This window comes from Sylvia atricapilla, chromosome 17, assembly GCF_009819655.1.
Source record: "Sylvia atricapilla isolate bSylAtr1 chromosome 17, bSylAtr1.pri, whole genome shotgun sequence".
NCBI lineage: Eukaryota > Metazoa > Chordata > Aves > Passeriformes > Sylviidae > Sylvia > Sylvia atricapilla.
The window spans coordinates 6,107,121-6,122,620 of NC_089156.1; the positions used below are offsets into that span (position 1 = coordinate 6,107,121).

At 40.9% G+C, this 15,500-nt stretch overlaps 1 protein-coding gene and 1 long non-coding RNA gene across 3 annotated transcripts in view; one reads left to right on the top strand and one right to left on the bottom strand.

The window, feature by feature from the left end:
* LOC136368921 (uncharacterized) overlaps positions 1-14,267 on the top strand; it is a 36,878-nt gene extending 22,611 nt beyond the window's left edge. The window contains exon 2 of the long non-coding RNA XR_010744930.1: positions 13,905-14,267. This is a non-coding gene — a long non-coding RNA (uncharacterized lncRNA). The remainder of the gene's footprint in view (positions 1-13,904) is intronic.
* PPIL2 (peptidylprolyl isomerase like 2) overlaps positions 1-15,500 on the bottom strand; it is a 68,236-nt gene that overhangs the window by 9,878 nt on the left and 42,858 nt on the right. For both annotated transcript variants that reach the window (XM_066331394.1, XM_066331393.1), the window contains 3 exons: positions 14,159-14,192; positions 6,039-6,156; positions 3,478-3,534 (listed from right to left, as the gene is read on the bottom strand). In XM_066331394.1, coding sequence (XP_066187491.1) covers positions 3,478-3,534; positions 6,039-6,156; positions 14,159-14,192 — 209 coding nt within the window. The remainder of the gene's footprint in view (positions 1-3,477; positions 3,535-6,038; positions 6,157-14,158; positions 14,193-15,500) is intronic.

A 15,500-nucleotide genomic window follows, 5' to 3' on the forward strand; every position in this document is an offset into this window, starting at 1 on the left:
GTGTCACAACTCCCCTGTATCTATATGCAATCTCTTTTCTACTTACACAGCTCTCAGGGACAGAGATTATGTTTCTATTTCTGCTTATAAAATGTTGCAGGACTCTAATCCACAGGAGCTGTGAACCATTGCAACAGAAAACATAATAACAACATGGATGGGATATGCTTGCACCTAAATTTCATGAAGCATACACTGAAGAAAAGCCTGAGCCTATCTGCTGTTTTGGCTGCAGTGTTCCTGTAGCTCCTGCAGGTCACAGCACAGCTGAGGCCCTGCTTGGAGCAGTGGTAGGAGGGAGAGCCCAGGCACAGGGCCCAGGGCAGCAGCAGGCAGGACCCTCTGCAGGCAGCAGCCCCCTGCAAATACTTCTCATCCCCTCTGTGCAGAGCAAAAGCATGTCAGTTGGTTTACATTATCTCAGTTTCTAAATTAAACCTCTTACCAGCAAGCTAAAAGCCCACAAAAGCCACCAGTTGGTTTTCATGGTAATTACATCATTCTCTAAGTCAGAAGAAATAGTAATTACTAGAAATGGTAATTACTAATTTAATCTAGGCAGCTCTGTTGGAGCAGGAAATCCATGCAGCCTGCAACACACCTCCAAGGGAAGGCCTTCTTCTCTCACTCTCTGTTTTTGCTCCCCAGCCATGCCAGATTATCTCCTTTCCTTTCAGTACCTGAGTCCTCATCACTGCCAAGGTGGGCAGCACAGTCATGATGAGCCCTTCCCTGTCCTCAGCCACACCTTTCTCCTGAGATGTGAAAGCTGCAGTGCACCAAGGCAGGCACATCACCTCTTCACTGTCCCACTGTCCAGGTGTGGGCATTAATAGATTCCCCTACATAAAAAATTGTGTTTCAAACCAGTGGGGACGTGAATGAGATGCATTTCCAGAGAAGGAACTTCTCAATGTTGCATCTCACACAGGACTGAGGTAACAAAGAAAGGAGTAGGGAATGGTTGCCCTTTCACTCTTTTTTGTTCTCCAAAGTAGGGAAAGCCTGCTGAAAAGCTCTACACAAATTACAAACAGGTCAAACTGTGCTCTCCAAGATACCTGTGTGACACTAACATGAACCAGAGTCACACTGGAGTAGTTGAGAGTACAGTTCAGATTAGAGTACTTAGGTTTTTATATTAACTGAAATAAGTAATCCTCAAATCTATATGAAAGTCACAACAGGCCAGTGAGCATCCAGGTAATAATACAATTAAACACTGATGGAAACAAAGAATCCTGATATCACGGGTTCATTCTGCTCTTAAACCTAGATATTATTCCTAGATATGCTTCCCAGATATTATTGTGCTATAATCAGCTCAGATACAGTCACCAAATCCTGGAATCCCCCAGGATCTAAAATAGCAAACTGAAGTTGGAGTTTTACTAGAGGTACAATCTCTGGCACCTTCTGGCTTTTATGACTTTTAAAAACAATGCAGGTAAAAACAGTTGATGGATTTTGATGGCAAAATATAGATTTTAAGAGCTCCACACATCAACCTTTTATTATTAAATTTGTAGGTACATTCAATTATTCAGAAATTCAATTTCTAGATTAATACAGTCTGACTGGGATACATATATCCCAGCATCCTAATTTTTACTTTTTTTGAATTAATCTTCATTTATATGCAAGACAGATCACAGTAAAATTTCCCTGCTCTGTGTTCATATGAATATGTCACTCAGTTTTCAGGCAGGAAGCCAAATATCATTCTAAAACAACACTTTTAATGAACTTTTTCCGTTGTATTTCAGCTAAAAAGGTAAGCAGCACCACTTCTTCACTCTACCACCTAAGCTCAGATTCCTCTTACAGCAAAGACAATTCACAAATTAAGACAGACTTTGCTAAAACTGCAGAAATCTCTGCTATAAATGCTTAATCAGATTCACCTGGACTAAGGGCAACATACAGTGTGAAACACCATCTGAGCTATTTTGCTCACAAGGTGCTTGAGATATTCAGCACAGTGTGAAGGTTTTGGGGAGCACCCTCCCTGCAGCACAGAAAGCTCAGCTTCTCTCCAAATTCTTTCCTGGTGAATTCTGGTAAAACACAGCAAAGACACTGGAGGACTACACAGGATGCTCACTGAGGCCAGGCTGCACCCAGAACTGAAGACCAGGCACATTTTCAGCTGAGCTGTCCTAACACAGACATTATTTGATGAGCTGGCCAGCTCAGATTAACAGCATTACTGTAGGGGATTTGAGGGGGTTTTTGCAAGGTGGACTCAAATTGTAGCTTAAGTGAAATAGTCCTAAGATCTGGATAAGGTAACTCCTCCAGGAATATACTGACTCTCAGCTTGTAGTATTAGAGTTTGCTTTATTTATCTGCTTTCACAAAAGGACAAGGGAACTTTGAATTTTTCTAGGACAAACCTGAGAAAGAAAAAAGAAACACATTTCCAAGAGTGCAATTATTGAAGAATCAGTATTGGAACTAGCAGCACTAAAATAAAGTGCCATTAAAATGAAGTGGTTTCTGTCTCAAAAACTTGCAGCCAGGGAAGATGGATTAAACGTATCACTTCCACTGTACAGCACAACTGTATGACATTCAATCAAAGTAAACAGCACATGGTTCTATTTTCCATTGCTACTTCCAAATGAATAAAACCATGAAAATAATAAAACTCCAAATCTAGAAGTAAAAAAGACTGTAGGATTCTCAGGAACTCCCAAAGCAGGAGGCTAAGCAACATTCCCACTCCTGACAAGTACAAGGAGTGTCTGAGAACAGCTCTGCTTCACTTGGTAAATACCAAATACCTGCAGCAGAGGAAGAGCAAACCATAACAAAGATTTTGTACCTTCTTCTTCAATAAATACCCCAATCTTTGTCATGTGAAGACTTCACTGAAAAACTTTCAGAAGAGACTTCTTTATAAGGAATTAAGTTCTCTCATTGTCTGGGCATTGATGGCATCTTTGTATGTGTCTGCACAAATATACATATTTTATACCAGTGATAATTGTCAGGAAGAAAAGAAAAGAAGAACAAAATAAAACAGAATAAGAAGGGCCAAAAGACCTAATCTATGCAGAAGCTCTATGCCAGGATGAAGAGCAGTCCTGCCATGACTAATTTTTCAGTTGATGGCTCATAAGAGGATGAAAGCAGTATTGAAGAGCTAATCTCTTGTGTCCCAGCAATTAACATGCACAAATATTAACATGGCTCATTACACGACGATGATTACTTTGCTCATGACTCCTGGAGGGCCACCCACAGAAGGGAAGTGAGGCAACTTTCAGTGATGGAAGGAGGAAAAAAAAGGCAGGGTCTGCTCACAGGCATTGGTGCAGTGCTGCCCACGTACTCATGACCAGGAGAGCTGGATTGTGAGCTGGCATTTTGCTCCAGTTCAGTTACAAGAGTCACTAGATTCTTCTCTTTAAGGCTTCAGACACACAAGGGAGAATGTCTGCTATGCTGCTGCCCAAAATATCCTTCACTTACCTTCCAAAAACTGTGTGCTTCTTGTCCAGATACGCACAAGAGCGGAACGTGATGAAGCTAGAAAGAATAAAGATATAACAGTTACCACATTGTCCCACTGACCCTCAACAACAGCCAGTAATGCTTAGAAACACTAAGTGTCTGCAAAAGCTTAGGGAAAGAAGCCAAGCCCATCTCCCTCTCTGGCTCCTCTCTGGAAGGCCCGTGGACAAAACATCCTTCAACTCTTCAGTTTTGTGGGTTCCATCTGGATTTCTAGAGTTTAGGTTTCTCACTTTTCATCACACTAACGTTCTTCAACAGTGCTCCAAGAGTGGGGCCTTGCAGTGTGTCCAGAATTAATCTGAGCATCTGCCTCCTTGGCCAAGCAGGCCCTGGGAAGCTCCTGCAGGGCAGGCAGACGTGTGTCCTGCTTGGGAGGAACATTTCTCATGCAAGATGGGCAGCTTGTATCCAGCAAATAAAGTTACATGACACAACAGTCTCTGACAGTGTAAACTCCTGTGTTCTGCATATTTACTTTTTGCATTTCTCTTCCCTTAAACTGGCCTGTCAGTGATCCATTTCTCCTCTGGACAGAGCACACTCGTGCTCCAGATACAGACATCCCAGAAGAATACTTTGAAGTGTCGAAAGTAATTAACTAGACTTTTAATTTTGGGGGCTGTACTTTGAAACTTAAACATGGGAACTAAAACACTAATCCAAAGCAACCTTTAGTATAAGGTTTTTCTCTAAAATTCGATGCTTCTTTGGAAGCCTTGGACTACAAATGTATGAGACAAAGGTTTCCACACTGTGGTCTGCAGACCACAATGGCCTGTCTTGGCTGGACATGCAGTGCTGGCTCTCCTCCCTGTCTCCATCTGTTACACTACATAGGAGACAGCTAAAAATATACAAGCATTCCAAAAGCACTTTTCCATATAAGCAACTGCCCCAGGAAGTTATATGATTGGAAATAGGAGAGGCTGTAATGTGCCAGTCTATTAAGATGTAGCTTGCCCTAGGAAAGCATTGAGATGCTGTGCAGAATGCAAACTTCTACGTGGGATACCACTTTACTCCTGGATACCCAATACTTAAAGTCATCACATGGTCAGTTATGTAGCATTGTAATAAAAACCCCCTGAGAAGTAGCAAATATACAGGGAAAACTTCTCATCTGTCACTGCAGTCAAAATAAAATTAAAGACAAGAGAATTAACATAACTCAGGATGGTCCCAGAGAAGTCCTGAGCATTATTCAAGCATCACCTTCCAGAGGAGACCCAGCTCCCTCTGCCCTGTAGTGCCTGTCACCTCTGGGGAGAGCTATTCACAGAGCTCCTAAGGCTGGAGGAGATGTATCTAAGTGCTGCCTGGGAACCTTTATAAATATGGGCAGCTGCACTCTCTTAAGGACTTACATATAATGGAATTTTGTATTTCATTTGCAAATTTTAGGAGAACATACAGTCACATTTACAGCAGCAGATGATGTAACTCAAAATGGCACATCACTTATGGTCTCTGTAACTTCTGTTTTTAGAATCCCCCCCCCCTTGTTTTTTTTTAAATATATATATATTAAAAAAAGAGGAAAGAAGCCTCTACTCTCCCCTAATTTAGCATGTGAGAGATGGCAGTAACACTCAAATCCAAAATAAGTTGTACAGCAACTCAATCCAGCAAACTGCCCCACACGTGCTTAGGCTTAAGAATGCAAATAAGCCTAAGAATGTGAGGCCCTGAGACAAGCCCTGGTGTTTAATTAAAGCAAACCACACTGCTGCAAAGTTTACAAGCCAACAGAACACTCAGCATCACGAACACCAAGAGCCCCTCTCCCTCCTCAGTGCCAAGACACAGTACTATAAACACACACACTCTTACTCTTTCCTGGGACTCTCAATAAAAGAACATTTTTTTATATTTACTGAGCAACCAATAAATAATTGGCTCAAAGTGACACAGAACATTTTTAAAGGACTGCAGGCAAACACCAGTATTAATGTTACACATGAAAAAGGCCATTACAACTTCAGTATCTTTAAATTTTCCCTCATTTTAGTCTTCATTCTGATTTTGTACATTGGAAACCAAGTTATTCTCATCCCAGATCATACACTCTGCCATGTCTGGGTCTACACATTTCAACAGAGCAGAACTGTTCCCATTTATTTAAAATCAGGTGACTAAAAAGAAGTTATATTCCCACAGAGTTTATGTTTCACCTAATTCCTTCAAAAAACACAATATGGAGCTAAATTTAAATTGTGAAGAAGTGTGATAAATGATAACAACTATAAGGGTAACACTGGGGAGGGACATCAACAAAAACAGAAACTTCAAATCATTACAACAAAGACAACAAATTATTGCTGATATAATAAACCTACAGGTCTTTTTCCTGTGCTTCACTTTGCTCTTAGACTGGATTGCAATATGCACCACTTGACAGAATATTTCCCTTGACTGAACTTTTAAGAGCTCATAAAACATCATTTTTCTTCTTAACAGAATGAGACACAATGTCCAGAGGAAATCAATAAAGCACAAAAAAGCAAATGACTACTTACAACTGTGATTTGTTTGTGTTGGGTCCCGAATTTGCCATACTAAGAACACCACGTCCCGTGTGGGACAAATTGGGCTTGAATTCATCTTTGAAAGGTTTTCCCCAGTAAGATTCTCCCCCTTAAAAAAAAATTAGAAGAATAATGTTTGTTTTCATTAGTTCCTCACTGTGTTTTGCAGCAGGCACTGACATTAAATTCAAGGTTTCCAGGGCCTGCAGTCACTGTGTGTTAATACATTGTCACCTCACCCCTATCACTAGGCCAATGTTTGTGCACGACCTTGAAATCTGCTGTTTGCAACTGGCAACACATTTCTGTGCCCTCACACTATCAGCTGCAACAAACCACACTTTATCAACAGCTTTATGTACCATGTGCTGAAGAACTGTCAAGGATTTAATTTTTCCATCCTGGTCCACCATAATTTTTCTCTTTTGAGGCATTAAATCTTTAAAATTGGCTTCAAGACAAAACACAGAGCAAAGAGTTACCAGTTTAATTGCACTCTGGATATAGCACTGCTTCCAGAAATAAAATATCAGGGAGATGAAACACATTCATAGAATCAACTAAGAATAGGAGCTAGAAGCTCAAATGCTTAATCCCAGACTAAACAATGAAGAATGATGATATATGGTGCTCCAAATTAAAAGGCAAAAATTAGATATTTGGACTAGGTACCTGGATGATGTGAACATTTAATATGCATTGAAGGTAAAAGAAGGATAAAATTGCACAAAACCCCAGCCCCAGCCCTCCAAAACTGATTTCTTTTCTGTGTCTGGACAGAAAGAGGGTCCGTGAGAGCTCTCTTCCTGGCTGTCATTTTTACATTATTTATGACAGATCTGACATTTTCATTTGCACTTTCCTCCAGGATCATCCTTAATAAGAAAAACAAAGGCTGAGATGAGTCATAGTTTTATAGTCAAATCCATAATCTTGTTTGACAAACCATGAAAAAATATTTCACCTTAGGACAGTATTAAAAATAAAACAAACAAAACTACCCAAATAGGCAGCAAGCCTTGTCCATTTGCAGAACTGGCTCAAGAGCCCTCCAGAGCAGGTAAGTGTACCACTAGAGAAGCAGCAGGTCAGGGAGGGATCTGTGGTGCTCCACAGCCACGTGCACACATAGCACAGAGAGCAATTTGATGATATGGCTGCACACAGAAGCAGCCAATAAAACCCAGGAATGAATCAGGCTCCTACCCAAAGCCTTACCCAAAAAATCACAGGAGTGCGTTAAATGAGGAAAGAGTTTCAGATGATACTGTGAAAACAAAGCATCACACATGGACAGCTGCAAGTGGAACTAAGTGAGAAATTCTGGAAGAAGCTGACCCACTTAAAAACCAAATTAATCATATTCAAAAGACCTATTAATAGAGTTGAGTGTTGCCTGCTCTGCAGTTTGACAAGTGGTGGCAGAAGGGGACAAACCCTGTAGAGATTTTCTGTAATCAGGAGTACAGCAGTGGTTACTTCAGCAATCTCTGGCTATTGAATATTTTAAGATCAGCTAAATTACATCAGGTTGATCCCATATGCCAATCTTTTCCAGTAGTGGATGACAGGGATATAGTACAGTTGCAGGCAGCTCTAGAGGAGTTTGTGCTGTCTGAAGTTTTCAGAGGATATAGAACATGAGCTCAGTCTGTTGAGATGGGACACAGCAGCAAGTGGCCAAACCCGTGAGCCTGGCACATCCTTCATGTGCCTCCAGCTGATGCTGGAATTACAGTCAAGCTGCTGAAATAGAGTGGAATCAAGCCTGAAGCCTTCACTGGTCAGAAAAATGATTCAAAAGGAAAGAGAAAAATTGTGAATGACAGAGGGACTCTCTCTTTGTGGCACAACAAACAGCCAGACCCAAGAGCTTGCAGACAGGAGCAATGAGCCATGATCTTTAGGTTTTGGAGTATTTATTTTTGTATGATTTCATTTTGGATCATGCACTGCAGGTCAGAATTAATCTCATACGTATGAAAGCTAAGTTTGGTTCATTCCAGTTCTCTGGAAATAAGCACTAATATTTTAGCAGAGAGTTACAGTCCCTGCTCTGTCTGCCATACAGCTGTTTCCAAGGTTAATTCTGTCTGCCTGGGAGCTGCAGCAGGAACAGGGAATGGCCTGTGCAGCATCTGCCTAAAAGGCCAGACGTCCTGTGAAGGACATAACTGAAGTGTTGAGGAGACCTGGCAGCACAAACTGGCAAAGGGCAGTGGAGACGCTGCAAAGGCTCTCAGCAGAGCAGGCAAGGCTTGGGGGCTTCTGTTGTTGTTTTGGTCTAGGTTTTTTTAATAAATTAAAGGGAATACTTTGTTTTCTTTTTCAAGGAAAACCCCAAAGTATTCTCCTTAAATTAAAAATAGCCTGAATGTGCTTTTCATCAAACTCCTGCTAACCTTTGGAATTGTTCCAGGCTTCAAGTATCTGCTTGAAGCAGGACTAGACAGAACATGTCAGAAGATGGCAAGTTACATCTATACATTTTTTTAATTACTGAAACCCAGCATGACTTTCTCTGTGAAGATTAAGTACAGACCCCTCATCAGTTTAGGGCCATGGCAGCACAGTGCCTAATAATGCTCAGCTGGAACAGGGATTTTACATTCTTTCTTTTTATTCTCCCCATTAGAGCTCAATGTAAACTTCGGAAAAACACTCACAGGTTCCAAACCTACTAATAATTATGAGGTGTTTTTAAGTATCTAGCAGATTTTACTGTGTTTATTCTCAGCACAGTTGGGAGGTGTGGCTGTACATTTCCTGAAAGCAGAATAGATGCAGACAGAGGAGGTGGGAGCATGGCAGTGTCTGGCTCCAGCCTTTTCATGTTACACTCCCTGTACTGCCACAAAGAGAGGAGGCTCCTCCTGACACTCCCCAAATCTTCCTCAGAGTGCACACAGATCTCTGCTGGCTATATTTGGAGTCACAGTGATGCAAACCCCTCACCCCAGTGCTGATGCACAGCCTACAAGGAAAGCCCAGGGGAAACAAGACTTGACTCGGGGTGTTGGGTTCAAGGCTGGCAGCACTGCCTGTCACTTCACCTCCCTCTCAGCTTATCTTCTGTCCAAGCGGAGCTGCGTGCCTACTGGACTTGCAAATGTTTCTGAGATCATATTACACAAATGCTGGAAAAGAATTCTGTGGGGTTCTGTGCTAAGAATCAGTTCACATGGCAGCAGCCATGGCTCCAGCATGTACTGCCACTGGCTTGATTGGTGTTGGGAATAATTACAGCCTGCACGTGGGAATCTACTGCTTGCACAAAGCTGGAAATGTACTTGGGATCAGCCACAGAAATACACATCATTCATCAGCATTTAACCTGTACACTGTCAATGCATCAGGAGTCAGAAAGAGTTTTTGTACAATTCTGTAAAATAAAAATCACATGCCTACTCAGATACACATGATTCAAAGCTGCAGGAAGCTGGGAGACAATTCCACACATTCTCCATTAAAAAAAAATTCTCTTAAATTAAAGACGTGTTTAACTCATCATCACACAGAGATGAAATGAAACAGACTACACAGCTCTTAGAAAAGAACATTAATAATTTCTGTGGCTATCCAGAGTGGCAAGATATATTTAGCTTGTACTGAGGCATGGTTAGTTATTCAGTCTTGTATCTGCATCCTGTGCTGATAGTAACCAGGTGAACAGATCTAAACTGACATCTGAAGCAATCACACATTAGCAACTACACAGAAAAAAGACACATTTTCAGATTGTCTTTTGAACTAAACCAGATTACTCTTTGGTAGTCTTTGTTCCTACTAAAAGCATATAATTTTTTTGGAGGCACACTGAATTTGTACAACTTTCTTGCAAAGAGCTGAGAGATGCATCTAAAGCTTCAGAAATATAGCATTCCAAAAGCCAGGTGTGGGTTGGGAATCATCATTCATGACAGTTGTGATTTTAAATAAATCCTTCCTTTTTCTGGCTTAAAAATTGCTAAGCAGTGGTAAGGAAGTAGGAGGGCTCTGATTCACAAAAATGATGGCTTACTTTCTGTAATTTTCTTCTTATCATTTGGAACAACGAGGTACATAATAACATCTGACACTTCTGTAGAGCTTTCCAAGAGAGATTCTGGAATCATTTTGCAAATATGAAAGCCTTAGCTCAGGCAGTAAGTGCTTCTCTCCCTTCAGATAAGCAGACATGGTACCCAACCCTGCAAACCTGAGAGTGGATTTGCAGAGGGCTGGAGATTAAAAGAAGTATTTTCTAGAAAAAAGATCTTGCTCTTGTCCTTTTGCTGAGCTTTGATCATGCAAGAAAAGGGGCTCTAAAACTGCTACAGTTTAGGAACTTGCCATCTTAGGAAGTCACATTGCATTGACCAAGTTTGTCTGGAGTCCTTTGCTGTTGACATTTCAGAGGAGCTCTTCTTGCTGCCAAACAAAATGAAATTCCCATCTATCAGTGGCATTTCATCCTGGACTTTTACAGCTATAATGGGGCTCCTTTGTGCCCTCCTGGATTCATAAATCACAGGCTGATTCATGAGACCTTCCACCAGGTTGCAAGAAGGAGTAGCTGAAAAAAGCCTGTGCTGCTTTGAAAATCTGAGGCTTTGCATATAGTTTTTCCTTTTTCATACAAAAGGGTTAGGATATTAAACCTATTTTTTCTACATGCAAATTTTCTTCTATTATTTGGAACACTGAAAATACAGAGCAGCTGCTCCACTTGCACGACCGTGAGTTAGAATTACTCACAATGTTCAACCACTTACTTGTTATGAACAGCAGGAAAAGAGATACATCACAAATCTAAAATTCATTTTCAAATAATTAATCATTACAAAGAATGACCATGACTCAGCTTATTGCTCTGAATACTGCCTCTATGGGTGGTTATTGTGCTAGAGAAGAAATAAGCTGCTGCACCACAATTAAACTTCTCCCAGTAGTCTTGTGAAACAGTAAGGTGAAGGCTGTAGGAAAATGAGTCAGGTCCTCCAAACCAGTGTCAGCCTTGCAGGACTGTGTCTAACTGCTCTGGCACTGCAGGTCTGACAGCTATGCTAAGGTAAAACTCTATTCCTCACTCTTTTCCCAGGGTGGTATCTCAACTCCCAGATGCCATAATGCTAATTTCCACCCTTCTCCACTCCAGGGTTAACTGCTGAGTACCAGGGATTAGTTGTCCTTCACGTGTCTGCTGGGTCACATTTACTTCTACAACAGTCCAAAAGAGACTCAAAAAGGACAAAGTGAGGAGCTGAATAACAAACAACAAAGCAAGGCTCAGGGCTGCCTACAGAGAGGAGTTCAGCTGGAGCAGCCATGGGAGAGGAGGGTCAGTGACAACCAGCTTGGCATTTGCCTCTGTGAACTGTTTCCAAAACACAAGCACACTTAATCCAGGTGAGCCAAAGCACAGTTATAGTCTGTGTATGTATCACAAGTAACCTTCTGTCATGTTGTACTAATTGTGCCCAAATCCACCCAGAAGATGAATAGTCCTGGGCTTAGTTAGCAATGGAGTGGGTGATCATCTCAGCATCTGGGGGCTGCAACCATCAACCTGACACCCTGACACATGGAATGAATATCAGATGACAGAAACCAAATGGTGGGAAGATAGTCAAACAAGTCTGTTCTAATTCCTGAACTAATGAACAGGAATAATTAAATAAATAGAAGAATATATACAGGCTTAATGCATCTTCCATGTACCAGTTTTCCATGTTTTTTTTTAAAAACAAAAAGGCCAAATCTCCTAGCTAGAAACCATCAGTTAAAGCAGAAGGTTCTGTGTGGATGAGGAAACAAAGTATGTGTTTTTTGTTCTGAAGTCATCCTACAAAAGGCTGTAATAGAAACAGTTTATAATATTGACATTTAAAGGGTAACCTCCAAATAGTCCTCCCTATTGCCAATTGAAATATCTGGGAAGAAAGCCCTGTTCTGTTCTCATATGCTTCTCTTATATTACAGAAGTCAAGTTATTTGCTTCTAAAGCCCATTTAATCTTACAGATCTTTTTTAGGTTTCAAAGGTGCATCTTTTTTTCCCTTCTAAGAAGCAGTGAGTCAAAAAAATACTGAAATCCCTTCCAGCAGAAGAAATAAAAAAAGGGAATTTATCCTGCAAATAACAAACAGGCCACAGGCAAAAAAGGTACAAAGTATGGAATCCCAGTGCTTTACTCCAAAGCTTTCCTAAAATGAATGCCTGTGATCACATTAATAATGCACAAAGCAATGGACCAACACTTTTACAGCATGGGAGCCCAGAGAGCATCAGTCCATGTGCTGCTGAGCTGAGCCCTCCTCTGGCTGCCCTGCTGCCAAGGGAACATCAAGCCTCAGGTCTGGCCACCTTCTTACAGCTTGAGACACACAAGTGGAATTTCTGCCTCACAGTCAAGTGCCCTGGATCTATCCAGTAGTCAGGAACAAATCCTGACAGACTACTTGCACTCTGTGAACTGTCTAAGCAGCTTCACTGAAGTATTAAATACAAAGGCATGACAGTTCAAGAGCAATCTACAGCCCACCAGGCTCTCCATTTAGATTTTCTTGTGATATTATCATATTCAACAAGCAATTAGGTAAAGACATATAAAATTCAATTGCCTTCAAAAAATAAAAGCCATTCAGGTGCAAAGAAGACATTTGCACCGTTTGGACTCTACAATAATTGCAGCCAGTCTCTAAAAATGTGCAAGACTCATGTCTGTTTGAGTGCACACTGTTCACTTCATTAGAACTTTAACAGTCCTGACAGATGTTTGCGAGACATCTCGCCTGGGATACACTCCTATTTAATTAAGAATGACAAGGAGGAAAACAAGATGGAAAATACTAGAGGTCATTAGACTCCCTTGTTTAAGTGAAAGAATATATGTAGGAGGATTTTCATCCTATGTGCTTATTACCATTTCACTTCCTCCTGGCCCAGCCAGTGGAGCTGAGCCTTGCCCTCAGTGCAGCAGTGCTGCCAGTCCTCTGAACTCTGTTGTCTTACAGCACTTCTGCAATTTGCACAAACAGAAGCAGGAATGACACCAGCAAGTTCATTTTCATTCCACAGCAGGATCTGAACTCCACCCTGCAAGGGTGAGAGGTGTCTGAGGCAAGCTATTAAATCTCTCCTGTCTCCTGACACCTCTTTAATTTCTCATTTCAAAAGATGTTCCTAATTACGTCTTTCCGGATTTGAACCAAAACTTTCCATATCAAAAAAAAATCAAATCACATTTGACAGTCCAAGCATAGATGGTAACAATTCTTGTTAATGGGGTTTTGTCACCAAAACACTGAAGCTTTAACTAGTCTCAAATCCTGCACCTGTTGATTATCACATACACTTAACAAGAAAAGTTGTTGAGCAACTCACACTAACGTAATTTACAAAGTAAATAGAGCTGAAGCATTTAAGCAGGCGAGGAGCTGGGGATGCTGGTGACAGCCACGAGTGGGCAGATAGAAGGTGCAAGTGGAAAATGAGCAAATTTACAGCAGTGACCAGAGGTATGACGTGACCCATCTTCTGTGGTGGGCAATGCTCTGCCACCCTTCAGCTGCTCTGCCTCCTGACCATTCCTGCTATGACACTTCCCAGATCCCAGCCAAGGGAGGAGGAGCAGGAGGAAGAATTTTGTAGCAGTGATCCCTACAAGTTAGAAAAAGAGCAGCTTGGGCATTATAAGGCAACTAGCTGGGAGAACAGATGGTGTCTGGCCAATCACCAATTCCAAAGCAGGTCTCAAGTATTTAATTAACATGGAATTTGAAAGTAACTTTGCATAAATGCGTTTCTTCCTTTGTTCTTTGTCCTGGAAGATCAGCTGTAAAATCATTATCATTTTCATTTCTTTATTTTCTGAAGGAAAAAGGAAGTAAAACCTGCAAGAATTCTACATGGAAGAGTGTCCAGTGTTTACACTGAGAATGTACTGGATGCAATTTTGAACATAGTCAACATGGTCATAAAAATATATCAACGAAACCTCTGTTTTAAAGTAAACACAATGCACCACATATCATCATTGAGATAATTTTACTTTAAAATTGTCTGGAAGTAAATGTAATAACACAGCCCATGAAGTGAGAACAACTTACTTGATTCAAACTCAACCTTACCTGTTCCTGTTCCAGTCGGATCACCTCCTTGGATCTGCAGAATTAAAATTAAATCAGTGTTACAGAGGTATCTGTGTGAAAGACATTAAATACAAACCATAAAAGCCAATTCTGCTCAATTTTCTGCCTTCTGTATTGTGTCATGTTGACAAGTCAGGAACAAGGAAACCATTACTACTTATTTGGAGCTTATTTATCAGCTGGCTGTCATAAGCATGTCATCCCTGACATCGCTTATCCATAAGCAGAATGGCAGTTCTGTAGAAATAATAGGTCTTTTATGGGTAAATAGGGAAAATAACCAATTTCAAATGGGTTAACCAGATCATCCCTTTTTTATAATGTGCCGAATAAGAACCTGCTTTTTAACTGAAGAGGCACTACTTTTAGAACTGAAAAGGCTTTACATTTTGCTACCAACCCTCCACATGATTGGAAGCAAGAAAAGAGGGAATATGGAATATTTTTTGTACCTGAATCTGTATTCCACTCACTACCTCAGTAGGAAAAATCTTTATGGGAAACCAATCTTTCAGTAACACAATTAATTACATGTACTGATCATTGTACATGCAGGATCTACAGAAATATTATTCAATGTGTTTTAATGCCAGTGGAGGGAGAGTGACACAATCACTTTCAAAGTAATACCACACAAGCACAATTTTAGTTGTGAGTTTAACTAAGAACTGAGATATACAGTGCTGTCAAAAGAAAAAAAGCTTTTTGTAGGATGACAGGATGGAATGTAACATGCAGTGATGTTCCTTGCGAGATGTGCTCTGCCTTCAGGATCAGGCTGTTAATTCTTCTGAAAGGAAGTTACAGGGCAGCCACAATATCCTAAACGGCCTGGACTGTAACTCTGTAAATAAAGATCTTTGACTACCAAAGATACAGTTCTGGAACACAAGGTGCTCTTTAACTCCTTCACAAGAAAGCCTGGGCACCCAGTGCTGGAGCACATTAGGAAAGGATGATCTGGTAATATCCAAGTACCACAGCCTGAAACAGAAATTCAGATGCTTGCTAAAGTTTCATCTGAATGGGATTTCAACAGACCACTGTATTACTTATCTAAATTAGCATTTCCCTCTCTCCTTCTGTTCATTAACCACCCACCCACATCTTAGGGAAGATAACAAGAGCCAAGGCAATGACTCTTCAAGGCTTTGTCTGGAATGCCAGCAAATGCAGTGCGGAAAGCAGTGATGCTCCCAGTGACAATGTTAGTCAGAGACAATTGTCAGTGACACCCCTAAGTACACATGGCATGGGATAGGACAGCCTCATTCTGATGGTATATTTAATACACATATATATTTAATACACATTTATTGCA